The 20,480-nt window shown below is 42.8% G+C and overlaps 1 protein-coding gene across 1 annotated transcript; it reads left to right on the top strand.

Annotated features, from left to right (window-relative positions):
* Nucleotides 1-10,003: 10,003 nt before the first annotated feature.
* LOC141288873 (lactosylceramide alpha-2,3-sialyltransferase-like) lies at nucleotides 10,004-19,892 on the top strand. The gene is made up of 3 exons (XM_073821081.1): nucleotides 10,004-10,129; nucleotides 10,215-10,373; nucleotides 19,486-19,892. The coding sequence occupies exons 1-3, from the start codon at nucleotides 10,004-10,006 to the stop codon at nucleotides 19,735-19,737; spliced, it is 537 nt and encodes a 178-aa protein (XP_073677182.1). The 3' UTR covers nucleotides 19,738-19,892.
* The last annotated feature ends 588 nt before the right edge of the window (nucleotides 19,893-20,480 follow it).

Raw genomic sequence — 20,480 nt, 5'->3', positions numbered from 1 at the left:
CCTCCAGGTCCGCCCGGACTGGACGCCATAGTACAGACGTGGCCGAGGCTGCGTCTGTACGCATTCTCCCGATCACTGTGCACCCTGGAGTTCTGGAAAGAGCATGCCGGCATCGTCACGGCTAGTCCAACCATGGTCTTGGACCTTCCCTCTCAAGCTGGGGGCGCGGCCTGCTACCCCCACATGGAGAGGTGGAAAGGTATGAGTATGGCCCCTGGGGGGGCGCAACTCATAGACTCGGGTCTCTCAACCCAGGTTGTTGAGACCCTGCTCCTATCCAGAGCTCCCTCTACGAGGAAACCCTAAGTGGAACCTGTTTGCTTAATGGTGTCACGAACACCATCTAGACCAGGGGTTCTCAACCTTTTTTGCGCCGGGGCCCACCTCCTTCTCGGGTCAATTTTGCAAGGCCCTCCTATGCCTGACATTTCCTCATTTAATTTTTTTAAACCTTTTTTTAATAACCAAAACATTTGTTTTGCCTTATTCTTCTACTGCATGTTATAAAAAAACCTCAAATAAACAAACTTTAAATTAAAGCTGAATTTAAAAGAAAACCCTCTGCTCAGTTCTAACTTTTTAACATATATATACATATACAGGTTTAAAGCTCCTGAATTCTTTAATTCAGACATTCTTTACAACTTCAGAGTACTTTTTCTTAAGAAAGTGAACCTGCCAAACAGAACAACAGGGAGATGCCAAGATTCCACTCACTAAACCTGTCCATTTGAACTGGGTTGAATGAATATCTACTGTTTGTATCCATTATAAAATATACATACAAATGAAAAATACAGCAAATCCATTCTGAATCTGTTGATGCTGGTGCTTATATGTGCATAAACACCACTGAGCCTTACAAGATCCACCTGTATGGGTGAGCATTAATTATAAAACACTCACAAGACATTCATTTTGACAACTATGCAAATATTTTGAAATTTCACGCAAAAATATAAGGATCAGAGCCCCGAAAGCATGAATAGTTTGTGAATCAATAGCGGACTAATAGCGGAATAGCGTGCCTAGACTCCGATGTGTCATACATTACGCGCAAGTCCGTTACCATTACTCTGATCGTCTTTACCTTCAAATTAGCGCAAGGGTTTGTTTCATGCAGCCAAGAGATGAAGTAGAGACCTGTTTCCCCACTGGGTATAGGTTACTTTTATGCGGGCTTTAGCTGGCGGGAGTGGGGGACAAAACACGAATGTCTCGGGCGGAGCGGGACGAAATAACATACATTGATTTCTGCGGGAGCCGGCGGGCGCGGGACAAAAAAAATCCGTCCCTTGAAGAGTATGTGAGCGGAGCGGAGCACGGAGTGAAGCGGTGTGATTCTGAATGGAGGGAGAAGCGGATTTTTTAAAAGTCGGAGCGTCGTGGTTTTCACTTGCTCCAAGAGCGCTCCATCATGAGAACAATTCACGCCAACTGTCCGTATATATTACTGCATATTAAGCAAGAATTCACATGTTAAACATATTTACCTAGCTTGATAGAGATGGATCACGCAAATCAGAAAGAATGTGAAGGTTATGATGATGGCAAAAGACATGAGCAGTAAATTATAGTTCAAAAGGAATTAGTTTGTTCCTTCTAGATAGGCTACTGAATATTTTTAGGTGAACAACACTTATTCACTAGCAATGAATTGAAACAAATGTAATGGTATCTGATTTCGAATGAGCAGAAATAACTACGATGAAAACGTATTCTTATTTTCATTACAAACTTTGTACTGCAAAAAGCAGAAATTATACTCTTTTAATGCTGACAGTGTTATTAGTTTGGCATGTGGTAGGAACATAGTTTGCACAGTAGTGTTCCAAACTCTCTTGTTATTTTATTTTATAATTTTTTGTGTTTTAATATATGTTATGAACAGACTGTTATATTTCAAACATACTGAATTTTTTTTGACGCGGAGCGGTGTTTCTGATATCAGTGAGCGAGGAGTGGAGCAGGAGCGGTAAATAATGAACCCGGAGCGGAGTGATTATTAAATGCACGGAGCGCGGAGGGGAAAATGTTGCCGCTCCACTCCGCTCACATACTCTGGTCCCTTGCAGGTATCTAATGACGCTTGCGTGCATCAGTTAGAAATTTTGAGCCGCCGTTCAGTCTGTATTTAACAGTGCGATGAGGCTTGCTGCGCCGAGTCCAAAGCAATCCATCACAGAACATGAAAGAGGCGTGCTTTGATCATTTTAGGATAATATTTAAATTAATTTTAAACCATCTCGCGGCCCACCTGGAGGATCACTGAGGCCCACTAGTGGGCCGCGGCCCACCGGTTGAGAATCCCAGATCTAGACCAAGTTACTGCCTGTTGGTACAGTACTGAGTCCTCGCAAACCCACAAAACCAGCTCACTCCATCCTGAGGGTGTTCGTGGCGGCTTATTGGCCTACCATGCCCCTCGTGGTGGCTCGTCGGTATGGTTTCCTCGGTGGTGCACTCAGGCTGAGACCCTGAGGGGTCTCAATCCTCTATTACCTCCATTCTTGGAGTGCGACCAATGGGAAGTATATCTGTCCAGTATGCGCACTGGGCACATACGGCCACAAAGAAAGCATGTGGCACGATCAGAGCTATCAGTAGATGGATCACGGATGCCATTCCTACTACCTCCAAGTCCTCTGGTCTCCCAGCTCCATGGGGAGCCAAGACTTACTCTTCCCGAGGCTGTCTGCCTCTAAGAGCTCTGACAGCAGGTGTCCCCATCCAGGACATCTGCAATGCTGCGGGTTGGTCCTCGCCCCTGACATTGTCAGGTACTATGAACTCGACCTCAGAGCCGCTCCAGGCTCCGCTGTTCTCTCGGCTTAGCGAGACTAGGTCTAGAGAGTCAGCCACCTCCCTAGCCAGGAGGAGACTTCTCAAGGCGCATTCTTTCTGCGGAAAGAAGAGAAGTCGTTATTCGCCACGACGCTCCTAGGAGTGTCCCTGCATCCTCGTGAGCCCGAGGGCCGAGGATCAGACTGCCCTACTTTGTTCTCGTGTGCCCAAGGGCCGAGAACCATACAGCCCTCTTGTCCGCGGAACGCTAGACAATGGCTTATTCCCCCTCGTGTTCTGGCGCAAGAAGCTACCAGACCGAGTGTATTTCGGTCCCTCTGGTTTCTGGCCTTTCCCTGACCAAGGACTAAGACTCCTCGTGTGCCTGAGGGCCAAGGAGTGCCTCCTGCACTGGCTGGGCAACCAGGCAGAGGCCCACTACTATCCTCGTGCGCCTGAGGGCAGAGGATCTTACAGCCCTCTTGTCCGCGGAATGCTAGACAATGGCTTAATTCTCCTCGTGTTCTGGCGCAGGATGCTACCAGACCGAGTTATAACAGTGTCTTAGCAGGTAAGTATTCTAGACGCTGTCTCCTTCATGGTCTGGCAGGAAACCAGACGAAGGACTAAACTCCTCGCGTGCCCAAGGGCCGAGGAGTACCTCTCGCACTGGCTGGCGAACCAGGCAGAGGTCCACTTGTTCTCGTGTGCCTAAGGGCCGAGAACCATACAGCCCTCTTGTCCGCGGAATGCTAGACAATGGCTTAATTCTCCTCGTGTTCTGGCGCAGGATGCTACCAGACCGAGTGTATTTCGGTCCCTCTGGTTTCTGGCCTTTCCCAGACCAAGGACTAAGACTCCTCGTCTGCCTTAGAACAAGACAGAGGAGTACCTCTCGCACTGGCTGGCGAACCAGGCAGAGGTCTACTTGTTCTCGTGTGCCTAAGGGCCGAGAACCATACAGCCCTCTTGTCCGCGGAATGCTAGACAATGGCTTAATTCTCCTCGTGTTCTGGCGCAGGATGCTACCAGACCGAGTGTATTTCGGTCCCTCTGGTTTCTGGCCTTTCCCAGACCAAGGACTAAGACTCCTCGTCTGCCTTCAAATAAGGCCGAGGAGTGCCTCATGCACTGGCTGGCTACCAGGCTGAGGCCCCTACTGTCTTCCCCGTGAGCCCGAGGGCCGGGGATTGCAGTGCCCTCTTGTCCGCGTAATGCTAGACAATGGCTTATTCCCTCGCGTCCTGGCAGAGCTCCAGGCCGAGCCTTGGATCCCTCTTGTTCTGGCTGAACCCCCAGACAAAGGATCACCCTCTCCTCATGTGCCCGAGGGCCGAGGAGCCTTGAGGTCGAGCTCACCGTCCTCGTGGGTCTACGGACCGAGGACTTCCCACACCATCTGTCTGCCGAGTGCTAGACAGTGGTCATTCGGTCCCTCTTGTTCTGGCTAAGTCCCAGACAAAGGACTAAGACTCTGTGTGTGCCTGAGGGCCGCAGAGTACCTCTCGTTCTGGCTGGCGACCAGACAGAGGAAGACTACCATTCCTCGTGTACCCCAGGGCCGAGGACTACAGGGCCTTCTTGTCCGCGGAATGCTAGACAAGGGCTCTTTACTTTCCACCCTGGTTGAGCAGACACTGCGCAGGGCTCGGAAATTATGGGGGCGTTGGTAGTCTCGTTCCCCATAGCGTTCCTGACGCGGCTCGAGTTCCCGGAAGGGAACGTCTCGGGTTACTAATGTAACCTTAGTTCCCTGAGGGAACGAGACGCCGCGTCTCGGACCATAATTCCCGCACCCTGCGGCGCTCGCTTCATTCCTAAAAGAGCTGCCGCCGGCTTCAAACGCACGCGCTTTATACTTCCCGGTCGATGACGTCACCGCGCCTGTGACGTCACTCCCGTCATTTCATTGGTTGTTAGACATAGTTCAGAGTGCGGCCCGCCAATGGCGTTCCCCATAGCGTTCCTGACGCGGCGTCTCGTTCCCTCAGGGAACTAAGGTTACATTAGTAACCCGAGACGTTTTCTTCTAAGAGAGACGAAAAGTAATCCGATCTGGCAGTTTTTAATGCTTTTCTATAAGATGAGTTGCATTCACGCCAAGCAGTACGAAAAACCTCTAGTTTTGTTTTCCTCCAGCTGCGTTCCATTTTTCGTGCTTTTCTCTTTAGGGCGTGAGTGTGATCGTTATACCACGGTGTTACACTGTTTTTCTTAATCTTTTTTAAGCGCATTGGAGCAACTGTATCTAAAGTGCTAGTAAAGAGTGATTCCATAGTTTCTATTACATCATCAAGTTTTTCTGAGCTATTGGATATGCTGAGGAATTCAGATAAATCAGGAAGATTACTTACAAAGCAGTCTTTTGTAGTAGAAGTGATGGTTCTACCGTACTTGTAGCAAGGAGTTGAATTTACAGTTTTAGATATCTGGAGTATACAAGAGACTAGATAATGATCTGAGATATCATCGCTTTGCTGCAGAATTTCAACACCATTAACATCAATTCCATGTGACAGTATTAAATCTAGAGTATGATTTCGGCAATGAGTAGGACCTGACACGTGTTGTTTAACCCCAATAGAGTTCAAAATATCTATAAATGCTGTTCCTAATGCATCTTTTTCATTATCAACATGGATGTTAAAATCACCCACTATTAAGACTTTATCTGTGGCCAACACTAACTCGGATAAAAAATCAGCAAATTCTTTAATAAAGTCTGTATGGTGCCCTGGTGGCCTGTAAACTGTAGCTAGTACAAACGTCACGGCGGATTTATCATTAGCACTAGTTTCTTTGGATAATGCTATATGAAGCACCATTACTTCAAACGAGTTATATTTGAAGCCCGTTCTCTGAGAGACATTGAGAATAGTATAATATAATAGTAGAAACACCTCCCCCTTTACCTTTTAGACGCGGTTCATGTTTATAACAGTAATCTTGGGGGGTGGACTTGTTTAAAATAATGTAATCGTCTGGTTTTAGCCAGGTTTCCGTCAAACAGAGCACATCTAGGTTATGATCAGTGATCATATCATTTACAAAAAGTGCTTTCGTAGAAAGGGACCTGATATTCAATAAGCCAAGCTTTATCAATTGTTTCTCTGTATTATATATATTTTTTATTTGTTGAACATCAATTAAATTGTTAGTCTTGATTTGATTCAGCCGTTTTTTATATTTTCTTGCTCGGGGAACAGACACAGTCTCTATAGTGTGATATCTAGGTGAAAGGGTCTCTATGTGCTGAGAATTAACTGATTTCTGTGACATGAGGCGGCTAGCAGACGGTCGGTTTAGCCAGTCTGTCTGCTTCCTGACCTGGGCCCTAGTTAGTCAAGTGCAAACGCTAAGACTATGTGCCATATTTCTAGATAGGAGAGATGCTCCACATCCGGAGGGATGAAGACCATCTCTTTTCAACAGGTCAGGTCTGCCCCAGAAACTCGTCCAATTGTCTATGAAACCTATGTTATTTCGCGGGCACCACTTTGACATCCAGCCATGGAGTGACCACAGTCTACTATGAATCTCGTCACCACGGTAAGCCGGGAGGGGACCAGAGCATATTACAGTGTCTGACATTGTACTTGCAAGTTCACACACCTCTTTAACATTATTTTTAGTGATCTCCGACTGGCGAAGTCGAACATCATTAGTGCCGACGTGAATAACAATCTTACTGAATTTACGTTTAGCATTAGCCAGCACTTTTAAATTTGCCAAGATGTCAGGCACTCTGGCTCCTGGTAAACACTGGACTATGGTGGCTGGAGTCTCTATTTTCACGTTCCGTACAATAGAATCGCCAATTACTAGAGCACTTTCATCAGGTTTCTCAGTGGGTGCTTCACTGAGTGGGGAGAACCTGTTTGATGTTCTGATCGGAACGGAAGAGCGGTGTTTTGACCCGCGACTATGCCGTCTCACAGTCACCTAGTTGCCCTGCTGCACGGGCGTTGTTACCGGAACCGAACAATGTACAGGGCTTTCTGAGCTAGTCGCATCCAAAACCGTATCTAAGGCCCTCACATTCTTACTATCCTCTATTAAAGTTTGGATGCGTGTCAGCCTGACTATATTCCTGCATTTATCACATGTATAAGGCTCACTGCTGACAGAGATAGATAAGCTATACATGTGGCAAGCAGTGCAGACTACAATTGTAGGAGAAGAAGCCATTACTCACCGTGATTGTGGAATGTTTCCAACTTACCAACTGTTGTTGTTCGAATTCCTGAAAAAACGGAACGGAACTGGCTAAAGGAGAACTGACGATATCAAACACGAGAGAAGTTAAAAGCGTGAATGGAGTGCGAGTAGAAAGTTAACTGGCTAATGGAATGCTAACGTGCTGCACTCGTGATTATAGAATAAGGCAAACGATCAAATTAGTCAGATTAGTTTGATGGATAAGCCAGGAATCAAGTTAAGCTATATCTATCAATTTAAAACGGCAGAATTAACAATAAGATAGGGAATCAAAAAAAAAAAAAATCGAAGCTGCAGGGAGCAACAAACACAGATCACTCTGCAGCAAGGCAAGGCAAACAGGAAGCAGGGAAAACAGCGAAACAGCGACACCCACAGTCTGTCTAAACATATAATGAGCCTCCAACTCACACACTGGCGAGTAAAACCTAAAAAAATATTAGCTAATGGCTAATGTTAGGCATCATTAAGTCACACAGAAATAAAGATTTAGTTACATATGCAAGTGATTTAGGGTGTGTTCACACTTGTAGTACTTGTAGTTTGATCCGGACTAAAAAATAAAATGATACATTTGGTCCTGGTCTGCTTAGCTTTCACACTGGCATTTTTGGCACACTGGCACAAATACCAAACATAAAGGCATAGTGAAACATTCATAACTTAATTAGTCCAGTTAAATGACCTATATTTCATGACTGAAGTCACCGAACACTCCAAACAAAAGAAAAAGGTGCGTTCGACTTAAAGCGCCATGACATCAAAGTACCCATGCTTTAAATCAACTACACCTAATTCTGTCTGCTTGACTAAGCGCACTCATTGTTGGGTGTATATGATTTTATTTTAACCACCTGCAAACTCACAAAAAGCTTATAAAAGGCACTTTATCTCCTTGCTGCTTCCACTTGCCCTCTGCTCGTTTTGTTTTTGATACACGCTTGTTCCCTTCGTGAAATCATGTCGCATAGCGTTGCATCTTATCATTGCTTCCTGTTTTTGGTTAGTTTAGAAGTATTTGGTCTGTGTTGCGTTCATATTTAATTTGAACCAGACCAGGGTTCATTTGAAAGCGGACCGAAACCCATATTTTTAGAGATCTGGGCCTGCTTGTTTGGTGCACACCAGGGTTCAGAAGGCAGTGTTCACACCTACTCAAATGAACCGCACTAATAGAGCAATCGCACCACAGTCTGTTTTAATTTAAACAGACATGACAAGTGTGAACACACCCTTACTTGCATTGTAGAGTTTTGCTGAAACATATTTATAACTCTTGGTGAACATTGCCATTTTAGTTTAATATACTTGCTATATATTAAAAATTTAAATTTGAATGCTAATCTGAAAGTACTGGAAGCAAAAATCACTTCTACTTTTGTTCCTTTGAGTTTAAATATCTGCCAGAAAGTGCTGAAATACTTTTAACATCTAATACTATAGTGCTGGGAACCCACCGCACATTTGGATGTCTAAATATCTAATGCGAGAGCTCATCAGATAAGAGAGATGTGCAAATGTGCAGAGCCACTGCTCTGGAGGAAGTACAGATGGGTCAATATTATTTGTGAACTTTCAAAGTGCACATTGTTTCAAAGCAGCTTTACAGAACCTCTCACTGTTAAAGTTTACCAAGCCTTAAAATGTCTAGATGAATGTTGGTCATGGAAAATGTCTGCATGTGATGGTTGGAATGAAAACGTATTCCTCATTTGTAAGTTGCTTTACATAAAGCTGTCTGCTTGATGAACAAATGTAAATGTAAATTCAGTTGCTGCTGCAGATAGAAAAGCAGAAGTGCCCTGATACAACCTGTTGCTGTGAAACTTTTTGTTTCTGACACCCGCAATGGAATAGAGATTGCAAGCACTCTACATGAAAGAAAGGAAGGAAGATAGAAGGAAGTAAAAGAAACATTGATTAGTAGAGGTGTGTCTGCATAGGTGTGAAAACAAATCGTCACCTTAGAATTATAAGGTTCTATGCATTCTGAGAACTTTCAAGATATTGTTTTTACGTTCCATAGACTTCTGTAGATAGAACTATTTTTGTTTTCTAAAAAAGGCCCCAAATGTACATAGCTTACAAAAGAAACATCAAAAAATGTAAATAAGTTGTCACAGAATAAAAAAATTTGAATAACTCAATTTTGACAAAAATGTCAGCTAGAACCTTATAATTCTAATGTGACGAAATGCTATGCTTCCTCATATCAGCGAACGCAGTTCTTATGAGCTCCGGTCTTGCACAGCACTGCATTCTATTATTTACACGCCTGTGCTGTGGCTCCCTAGAACAACAAGACTTATAAACATGTTTAGGGAGCATATTTAGGGAGAATATCAAAGGGGTCTAGGACCGAGCCTTGTGGCACAACATACTTTACTACTTTTGGGTTCAGATATTTTAGGAAAGGACAGATTAGTGCCTGTCCACAATCGAGATAAATTGCACAATATAAATGTTTTCAGTTGGCCTGTTGTGAACGTTTGCATTAAGCAGTGCATTTTGACTTGCAGCGTGTCCAGTCCTATGTCCGAGAGATACTCGCCCGAGAATGCAGACCTTCTTTTGCCCGACAGAGAATGGAAGCTGAACGTTACAGCTCCACACCAGTACTAGAGCCCTTTTTGGACAAGAACACTCATTTGAATGAACAAATATTCCAATATCCACCACCGTTTGGTTTCCTGAACATGAAGAGCAAGCTTCAGGAGGTCCTGGACCTCCTACCGGCCTCCTCTGAGGAGAGACGTGGAGGGACGGACTGTCGTCGATGTCTAGTGATTGGAAATGGAGGGATACTGAAAGGATTGGGTCTCGGGCCTCTTTTCAACCAGTTTAGTACCATCATCAGGTGGGAATGTTCTCCGCTTAATTTGTATTGTTTTAGCTAAAGGTGCGTGTGTGTATGTGTTCATGACTCTTGTTTGTGGTCAGACTGAACAGTGGTCCCGTGCGAGGTTTCAGCGCAGACGTGGGGAACCGCACCTCCATCAGGATGAGTTATCCGGAGGGCTCCCCAAAGGTCTGGGATGATAAAGATTCAGATCTCAGATTCGTGGCTGTGATCTACAAGTCTGTCGACTTCCAATGGCTCCGTGCCATGATTACCAAGACGTCCGTTGTAAGTGCTTGTTCATGAATCAGAGCGATGATCGTCTTGATCAGTGCGGTACACCTGGACATCACGTTTACCTGTCTCTCTTCAGGCGCTGTGGGACTGGCTGTCTTTCTGGCAGAGCGTGCCGGCGAGTGTCCCGCTCAAGGCCTCCCAGTTCCGTCTGCTGAACCCAGAGATTATTAGAGAGACGGCCTTCGACCTGCTTCACTATCCCAGTGTTAGGGAACACCTCTTGGACTGGGACCAGGTGAGCTGCTGTTTTTGCTGTTGATTTAACACATTCTTTTGGTGTGATTGTGTAAAAATATCATGATGATTAATGCATTAATGCTGCATCCAATCCAGACCTGTCTGTCGTTTCACACTGATGCAGTGTTTGAACATGATTATTGAGATATAAAACCTGAAATTCTAGACATGAGCGCAACAAAAACACCCCCTTATATGTATTTAACATAATGCCGTTTAATAATATCACTCAAGCGAGAGTGCTGTTTTTACCAAAAATCTGCACCATTACAAATGTGATGTGATTTTAGATGACAGTTGAATAAACAGTTTTGTAGTATCTTTACATTTTAGATGCAGTGTTGTCTGTTTTGCTTAGTTTCACTACTGAATATAGTTCCAATCAAAGCCACAGCAAAACTGCTGAGCATCTCTGATCAACATTTCTAAATGAATCCATGGCTGAACAGGTTGATTCAGTGACAGGCTTTTTTTTTTTTTAATCTAGGAAGTAGGGCTGCCCGATTTGAAGAAAAAAATCCAATTGCGATTTTTCTGATGAAAATTGCGATTTAAAATGCGATTTACTACTATTTCATAAAAGAGCTGCTGGTTTGTTATGGTGGTTTTAACAGCACCAAAGAAAGATGAAGCATAATCATAAAGTATGCAACACTGTGTTTGTTTAAAACCTCTTAAACATTGTTGACATTTTTTAAATAAAGTTGTCAGTTGACAAATTAAGAAAATAACTACAGTATCTTAAAATTAAATTAACAATTTTATATAAAATCTTAAACTTATAGGAATCCAAACACACTGTAAACAGTTTTACATCAGTAAAACACTGACGATAGCCTACATTAAAGGTTGTATCAGCGATTTCTAGCCTAAAACATAAAGTGTCAATTTCAGCTCACCTTTCTTCACGATCCGCTCGCTGCCTGCCCCATAAATTGTCTGTGAAAAAACCGCGTCTCTCTGGTCAGCCTAGGGTCCGAGATATGCCAAAAAAGCAAACAGTGTTCCAACCAATCAGCGTCAGGGGGTTCGTGTTGTGGACTTTCTTACTGGTGCTGGGATGTGAGGGAGGCGGAGCGAAAGTCCACAACACCAAACCCCTGACACTGATTGGTTATAACACTGTTTGTTTTTGTGTGGAAAGGTTGGTAGTGCCGATTGTTTTTTTGGCATATCTCGGACCCTAGGCTGACCAGAGAGACGCGGTTTTTTCACAGACAATTTATGGGGCAGGCAGCGAGCGGATCGTGATGAAAGGTCAGCTGAATTTGACACTTTATGTTTCAGGCTAGAAATCGCTGATACAACCTTTAAGAGACACTTTGTTGGGAAGTTGTGCCGCTGCTCCCGCTCATCTTTTCCAAATGGCCTTAACGTTATTTGCTCGTTCAGTCAGTACATGCAGTAGAGACCTGCACTCCTACAGGAGTACAGCGGGACCCAATGCAACAGAATGCGACGCGGGACAAAACTTGATGGGCGAGTGTGGGATGCGGGAAAATAAAATGATTTGTGGGACTCCCACAAAATAGAAATCTCTAAACATAATATATCTAAAAAACAAAACGTTGTTATTCATCTATTGCACAAAAGCAGCAAAAACAACTAGTATACAACTTACAACTATGATTAGTAAGCATAAGGATAGGCAGTTTCGTTTCAAAACCTGTTTGCAGCATGAGCAACGCATTGGCCAATCAGAGGTGTTTAAGTTAGAATCCACTCACTGCTCAAAAATTCTTGCACAGTGCTGAATATTGTGTTCTCACGAATTAAAACACACAAAGTGTAGACTGTCACACCCCTGGACTATTTAGTTTGGTTTCTCCCATCTTCCCCGCTGCTCTGTGTGTTTTGGTTCCTGCTTAATTTCCCACACCTTTTTCCCAATTTTTCACCTTTTTGCAATTAAACTGGTCTCAATTTCCCAATCATTGTGTCTTTATAAGTTTGTGTCTTTGCTTTGTTGCTTGTCAGTCTTTAATGTTACTTCCTCGTGCTCCTGTGTTTCCCGTTGTTCTCCTGGATTTTTATTAAACTGTTCGTTATTCTACGTCGTTGTTCGTCTGTTCCTGTCTGATTCGTGACAGAAAGACCGACCGATACAGTTTTTTTTTTGCGTTACACCCCGTTTTTATTTCTCGTTTCGCTTTCTCCAGTCTTTTTGTTTCCGTTGTGTTTTTCCCCATGGATCACCTACTCAGTCTGGAATTTATCCTTCTTAGGCTGAAGCAGGGGGAATTACCGCTCAAGGGCTACACATTGATGTTTCAGCTCGTAGCTCATACCACCAGCTATCCGGACAACACGCTCTGTGCGTTCTATGACGCAAGCATCAACGCGTCATGCAGAGCGCCGTCATCCGAGGACGGCCCTCGAGCGGATTTCGCCGCGTTTGTCCGGAGCGAGCCCGGAGCGACAGCAGTATGGAGCGCCGATGGGCTCATAACTTCCGACCAGGTGCGAGAGCCGGCTATTACTTCTGCAACGGTGAAGTGCTGCGTGGAGCAAGAAGGGGCGGTAGAGAGCCCTGCCCACTGCACCACCACTGGGGGTGAGCTTGAGCAAAACTTTGGGGAATTAATAGACTGCTTCATGGTAATACCTGTCTGCCTGGATTTCCCACCCACCCTCCCTCTTCTGTCAATGCCTGAATCTCCGCTGGTTCCGTCCAGCCTTCCAGAATCCCCGCTGTCTTCTGTCTGTCCCCTTGCTCACCCTCAGCCCACCATCTGTGCGGTGGGTTCGCCGCAGGTCAGCCAGCTTTCATCGCCGTCTCGGCTGGAGGATCCCTCATCTCCATCTCCAGCCTCAGAGTCCTGGACTCCGCCTCGGCCCTCAGACCCTGCGGCTCTACCCCGTCTCTCAGCTCCCTCGTCTCCACCGTCGCCTGTCGGTCCACCAGCTCCATCGGGCTCCATCGTCCCTCAGGCTCCGCCCTGGTCAGTCGTCGCCCCACCTTCACCTATGGATTCTACTCCCCTGGCTGCGCCTCGTCGCTCCATCCGTCGGGCTCTGTGTACCTCCTCCCTCCCGCGGGCACAGCCTCGGCCCTCTGTCGCACCGGCTCCGCCGCGGACCTCCGGATCTCTGTCTTCGCCTTGGTCGCCAGAGCCTTGACCATCGGCTTTCCGTCTCCACCTCGGGCTCTACCACCTCCTGCTCCGCCTCCGTCGGTCGGCCCCATGGAGTCGTCAGCCTCCCCTCCACCATGGCTCCTCCCTCCATCGGCTCCACTGTGGCATTCCATCATGGCTGCGTTCTGGGTCCCACCTGGCTCCTCCTGCATCAGCCCCCTCCTGTCACCTCCTTGGCTCCTCCCTCCATCATCACCTCCATGGACTGTTCTGTCACACCCCTGGACACTGTATTTTGCCCTCCTCCCAGGAGTCTGTCCTCCACCAAAACCCCCTCCTAGAACTTTGGACAGTTTTTTCTGAGTGTCGGCGCGAGGACGCGCCTTCCGGTAGGGGGATGTAATGTCACACCCCTGGACTATTTAGTTTGGTTTCTCCCATCTCCCCCGCTGCTCTGTGTGTTTTGGTTCCAGCTTAATTTCCCAGACCTGTGAATCCCAATCATTGTGTCTATATAAGTTTGTGTCTTTGCTTTGTTGCTTGTCGGTCTTTAATGTTACTTCCCCGTGCTCCTGTGTTTCCCAGTGTTCTCCTGGATTTTTATTAAACTGTTCGTTATTCTACGTCGTTGTTCCGTCGCTGTGTCTGTTCCTGTCTGATTCGTGACATAGACATTGTGAAAGATTCATTGTATTAGATGCATAATATTCATTGTGTTAGAGCTTTATGAGATTGCATATGAACTAAGATGTCAGCTTTAAAGGAGCTTTGTCTGTTTGCATTCTGCTGTGGATGCACACAGTAGCTCATACTTGCTTTTCTGTTAAGAATAATAGTGGTTTGTGAATGTTGATGCTTAGCCTATATAACAAATATTTTATCAGGAGCGTCTATGCTGGGGTTTTGTGAAACTTACGAGATGTTACAGAACTGTTTCATGTAAATTCAATTGATGTACTGAAAAAAAATCTATATAGGTTAGATTTCAGGTATATCTGTCTAAAACTATGAGTTTAGACTAGGGTTGGGCATCTAAGGTATAATGCCGATCTGATACGCATCTCGATACAAAGTATCTGATCCAATATATTAACGATACATTTGTGACATATTGGTCTGACCAAAAAAAGACCTTGCTGCCATCTACTGATGATTTTAGTATTACATGTAAAATATAATTTCTTTTTTCCTTTTCTTTTTAGGGGCCAAGCACCAAAGGTGCAACAGCACTTGTATTCGTTAGATTTGTTCTTATTATTATTCTTCCTTTTTCAGTTTCTTCAGCTCTTGAATCTGTGTCAGCACATAGAACCTCTTGCAGGAAATTTATGAAATTTGGCACAATGATAGAGGACAGCAGCGCCACCACTTGTCTAAAGTTTCACTAATGTTTATGCTAATAACTTCTGAATGTAAGGTCTAATGTAAGGTCAAATAATTTTTTTTCTCTGAATCGAATCTATTGAACATCAACAATTAAAAACTTGTAAGGTTTTTTTGCTATATTTTTTCTAGATTACTTTTTCAAACCTGTCCTAGACTACTTGTCTGATTTTCACCAAAATTGTCTCAGATCATCTTCAGACCCTGCTGTCAAAAATGTAAGGCTATGTTTCCGCAACAGTTTATTGTATTGACACCAAACATGACCTGAGGCTATCTGCGGTGTTTCGGCGCAGTGCCACTTAGTGGTCAGGAGACATGAAAAATGGCTCTTTTTGCTAATAACTTCTGAATGATTTAGCCGAAAATCACAAAACTGTTCAGTCATTCATTTTGGGTGTCATTTTTACGAATGCATTGCTGTGTCTTAACAAAACTCACTATGTGTCTTCGGCATATGCTACTCGAATAGTTTTGTGGCAGCACCACCTTCTAGTCCAAAGTTATAAATACATTTGCATGACTTTTGAATGTATTAGCCTGTTAAACTGGTCTTAAAGGAGAAGTCCGGTGTGATATTGACCTAAAGTGTATTGAATCATGATACCGAGTGTGAACATACCTTGCATATTTCATCTCGGTTTGTGTCCAGCTGTCCGAAATCTGGGGTCAGTTAGCCGATGCTCACAGCAGGCTGTCTATGAGAGTGAACAGGGCATCGGAAAAGCCATGTAAATAAATCACTGTTTTACGCCATTTACGAGGCACAAAGTAGCTCCACGCTTCATCGGTAGACTTCCTAGGGCCCTGACATTTAAAACGAGACATTGAGAACTCAGAAAAAGCACCGGTAGTTTATTTACAAGTAGATTTATACAGACATCTTCCACCAGGAACAGACCGGTCGCCGCCATCTTAAATGTAGTCACGATAAGTCGAGTGTCGAGCACGAAGGAAACTACAACCTGATACGTTGATAACCTGATAAATTCCTTGGTGCTCGACACTCGACTTATCGTGACTAAGTTCAGGATGGCGGATGGTCTGTTCCTGGTGGAAGATGTCTGTATAAATCTTCTTGTAAATAAACTACCGGTGCTTTTTCTGAGTTCTCAGTGTCTCGTTTTAAATGTCAGGGCCCTTGGAAGTCTACCGATGAAGTGTGGAGCTACTTTGTGCCTCGTAAATGGCGTAAAACAGTGATTTATTTACATGGCTATTCCGATGCCCTGTTGACTCTCATTGACAACCTGTTGTGAGCATCGGCTAACTGACCCCAGATTTCGGACAGCTGGACACAAACCGAGATGAAATATGCAAGGTACGTTCACACTCGGTATCATGATTCAATACACTTTAGGTCAATATCACACCGGACTTCTCCTTTCATATGCACTGCCAGTCAAATGTTTGGACACACTTCCACTCTCTTTGATTTGGAAGTGTGTCCTAACTTTTGACTGGTAGTGTATTCTTTGGGTCATGCTTTTGCCATAGTCAACAGGACTTCCTCTCTGTCCTTTTGGTTTTGTTGAAAACCTACTTTTTCAAAGTCCTTCTAGACCGTTGGTCCAGTTTTCATCAGATTAGGCTCAGATCATCTTAAGACCATGCTGGCAAAATGTTAAGGATTTTATGACTGTAGACATCAATGAATGTGCTTGAATTGTGCCAAACTGCGTCTGAGGCTGCATCTCTGCAAAGCTTTGACATACAGTATTTACACCAAACTGTGTGTGCGCCATTGTGACCTCACACTGACCAAAATTCAAAAATGCTAATAATTTTTGATTGAGACCAGTTTAATTGCAATAGGCTAATGCAAAGTAATCCTTAGGTCATGCCAAAAACGAGATACAAATGTTGACATAGTTGGTCGAACGTCCTGTCCGCCATTTTGATTTGTTGAAACCTACTTTTTCAAGCTCATCCTAGAACGTTCTTTTTATCAAAATGGAGTCCAATCTTCTGACTGTGCTGATAAAAAGTTATGGATTTCATTTTGATAGACAAAACCATATTTGTATAGAGCCGCAGCAAATGACTACGGTGACCGCTAGAGGACATGATGGGTTCACTTATAAACTTGTGGGAACGTGATTATTATGTCGTGGCCATGAGTTTAATGCGTAAATAAACCTGCGTGACCATAATAACCTGGGATTAGTAGAGATGGGTTTATTAATATTTTATTTTGAATTAAGAAATGATATTACTTATTATAGAAATGTATACAATATTAACTACAGTAACAACAGGGGATGCTGTCTATGCTCAAAAGAAGTTTATCATAAATAAATATCAAAATAGTACAAATAAAATAGGCCTACAAGAAACACTTTTATGCAGTTATGAGTCCATTAACTGATCCTCTTTTTTTCTGTAATATTTGCATTATTATTATTATTATTATTATTATTATCCTATTACAATTGGTTATATTTTTATTAGTGGTGGGCCGTTATCGGCGTTAACGTGCTGCGTTAACGTGAGACTCTTATCGTGCGATAAAAAAAAATATCGCCGTTAATCTATTCTCAAATTTGGGTTGGGAGCTGGTTCTAAACTACGCAAGATATGATGACTTTCACCTTGATAGTTTAACGCGGATGTATACCAAAGACTATAGAATATGGTCACGCGTTTAAGTCTCCTCCGCCAAAACACAGACGGGATCGCGTCGTCCTCCATTCATAAAAACGGAATCTACTATAGCGCGAAATGCCACGTAAATTCGTCGTTTTTTGGATTCATAAATCAAATTTTGGTCTGTCACTTAATTCAAATCGCGATATGGACTAGTGTATGTGAAAACTGAAATGCAAAAAGACCGTTTTAATATGAATCCGATATGTTCCGTTTGCCTCTGTAGGTATGAATGAATGGTGGAGACGCGCTTTTACTACACGCATACTGAAACACACGTGACGCTCCCGGTAATTTTTGGCATTTGCATCTCACATGAACAGATAAACTCAATCTCCAAAACTGCTGTGAGTGTCACTTATACCGTTTCATTTGAGAAAACTAGCATCATATCATACTGTATACACAGAAACTTCACGGCAACCTGTCAAAATAAAAGTATGGTGTAACATGTAGCTTTATGATCCATTCTCAAAGACTTAATTTTAGTCATTATTTGGGTAGCAGCAGAATTCAAATTAGCCATTTTAATCTAGATTAATCTAGATTAAAAAAATTAATCTATGCCCACCCCTAATTTTTATATTTGTTTACATTAGTTTTTCCCTTAATTTCGTTCTCTTTACTTAACGTTTTGAATGTAAATGATACTGTAAATGCTGGACATGCCGGTGAAGTTTTGATTATGCTATATGACTGTGATTTTTACTGGAATGCAGTTTAAAGGTTGAGTTTAAGATATATTTGACTTTATTTTGTCTAATAGACTAGCCTATATAAAAACTGTAGTATTTAATTGACGAGTGAATCATTCTGGTAGTTTCATTTGTAAATCATTTATCGCCACACACAGGTATAAATGCAATCGTAAAATCAAAATGTTATTGACATAATCATCAGGTGTTTACAGTATTTGCAAAGTATATGGCAGCAAATACTAGCATAAACAGAATGTAGGGTTGTCATGATGCTATAATAATCTTGTCAACAAAACTAATCTTAGCACTGCACAGAAGCTTCATGAAGTGAGATTTAGATGTGCTATTTATTAATATAGACTATTTATAATTGCATAAATAATGTTGTGAGATTAACGTTTTAAACATAACACTGAATATAGAAATATGTTGGAAAAGAATGAAATACGATGGAAAACAAATCCCCCAACAGGTGGCAGCAGTGTTCATAAAGTAAAAAAATAAAATAAAATAAATTCCTTCAGGAGAAAATCAAACGACTTGTTTTTATTATTCGCCCAAACCAATGTGAATTCGGATTCGAACACAGAAACGAAACAAACAGCACTCTGAACTCTTGCTCGTGTCATATTGCTGAACACAAGCATTTTTGCTGGCATATCTTGAAATTTCCAAGTTAGCAGATTGTATATTAAAACATATTCATTTATAATCTAATATATATATATCAAAAAAGTTAATCAAAGTCGTCCTAAGACAAGAATGGTGTTCGTTCTTGTTTTAGGACAAATTTGATGAATAGTTTTGGTCCACTTCAAATGTTGACTACTGTATTCTAAAAGTGGGCAAATTAATAAAAATGCTTTCTTGTAAGATATTTTGATGTTGAATAAGTGATTCTTAAGCTGCTATTTTTAAATAACGTTAGACAGTCTGAATCAGACGTTCTCTTCTGATAAACTGCAGCGTGAACATTCTCATTTCAAACTGAACTGAAGCGTCATGAAACACTGAATGAAACACTGAGGCTGTAAAGGTGCTTCAACTACTGAGTTAATACTTATGCAATTTACTTCTTTCAGGGTTTTATTTTTAATACATTTGTAAAATTTGCAAATCTGGTTTTTGCTTTGTCATTATTATGGTGTATGAGATGTAGATTGATGTGGGGGAAAAACTCATTTAAAGCAGTTTAACCTAATGCTGCAACAAAAGAAAATGTGAAAAAAATGAAGGGGTGTGAATACTTTTGCAAGGCACTGTTTGTGTGTGTATATAAAAATGTTCAAATGTGTTTCCTCTCCAGAATGTCCCTACATTAGGAGTGTCTGCGCTCAATCTGGCCACATACCTGTGTGACGAGGTGAGTTTAGCCGGCTTTGGCTATAACCTCAGCCAGAAAGAAGCTCCTCTCCATTACTACGATAACAGATTGATGACATCCATGCTGAAGGAAGCCATGCACGACGTGCAGACCGAGACGGTCTTCCTCAAGCGTCTGGTAGCATCAGGCAGTATTACTGACCTCACCGGAGGAATCCACTGCGACTACTGCTGAAGATGACCAACAGACTCTCACAGAGAAAGATGAAGAATAACTTCAAGACGGTCATTGACATCCTGCTGAGTGTTTTACTGTTTAAAGCTGTGCTACTGATGCTCTGAAAGATGTTTTATATCAAATCAAAAGTAATTTTACTAAAATGTTTTAGATTCAACTTTTAATATTCATTTTAGTCTTTTGTTTTAAAAAGATATTTTGCCAAAGGGAAATATTTTATTGTAAGCTGTTTGGTGGATAATCAACGCTTGTTTTTTGTTTACGTGAATGTTTGTATTAATATGCAATAAAAGCAGATTCTGGTTGTCTGAACTTGCAGAATATTATAATTTGTCATTTTCATTCGCATATTTTTTTTTTTTTTTGGTTAATGTTTTATGCGATGTTTTATTAACAGATTTTGGGAGGAGCTCGCGCAGATAATTAACACGGCCAATTCACCATCAGCAATCACTCTCCCTATCCAATCAATACAGTCCCTTTAAATAACCAAGCAGTCCTACCTTCACTTATCTCTGATTTCAGCATCCCTCCCACCCCCCTTTTTATTTTTCCCTTCACCTCCAACTAGGGGGAGCGCTTTTGGGTTCGGGCCAAATGCCGAGCTCGGAGCCCTCTCCCGGACAGCACGCCAAACACGCTTAACTTTTACGCCGTTTATTATATGTAAGAGGGAACTCGTGAACTGTAATATTTAGTTTTCAGTGCAATAACTACAGTCCTCCAACAGATGGAGCTGT

This window comes from Garra rufa, chromosome 16 (genome assembly GCF_049309525.1).
Source record: "Garra rufa chromosome 16, GarRuf1.0, whole genome shotgun sequence".
NCBI classification, from domain to species: Eukaryota; Metazoa; Chordata; class Actinopteri; order Cypriniformes; family Cyprinidae; genus Garra; species Garra rufa.
Note: the sequence above shows the minus strand (reverse complement) of the source record. Positions and strands in the feature narration are given on the sequence as shown.

Coding starts and splice junctions, on each gene's coding strand:
- LOC141288873 (XM_073821081.1), top strand. CDS start 10,004: ATGAGTTATCCGGAGGGCTCCCCAAAGGTCTGGGATGATAAAGATTCA. Junction 10,130..10,214: donor TGATTACCAAGACGTCCGTT/GTAAGTGCTTGT, acceptor GTCTCTCTTCAG/GCGCTGTGGGACTGGCTGTC. Junction 10,374..19,485: donor ACCTCTTGGACTGGGACCAG/GTGAGCTGCTGT, acceptor TTTCCTCTCCAG/AATGTCCCTACATTAGGAGT.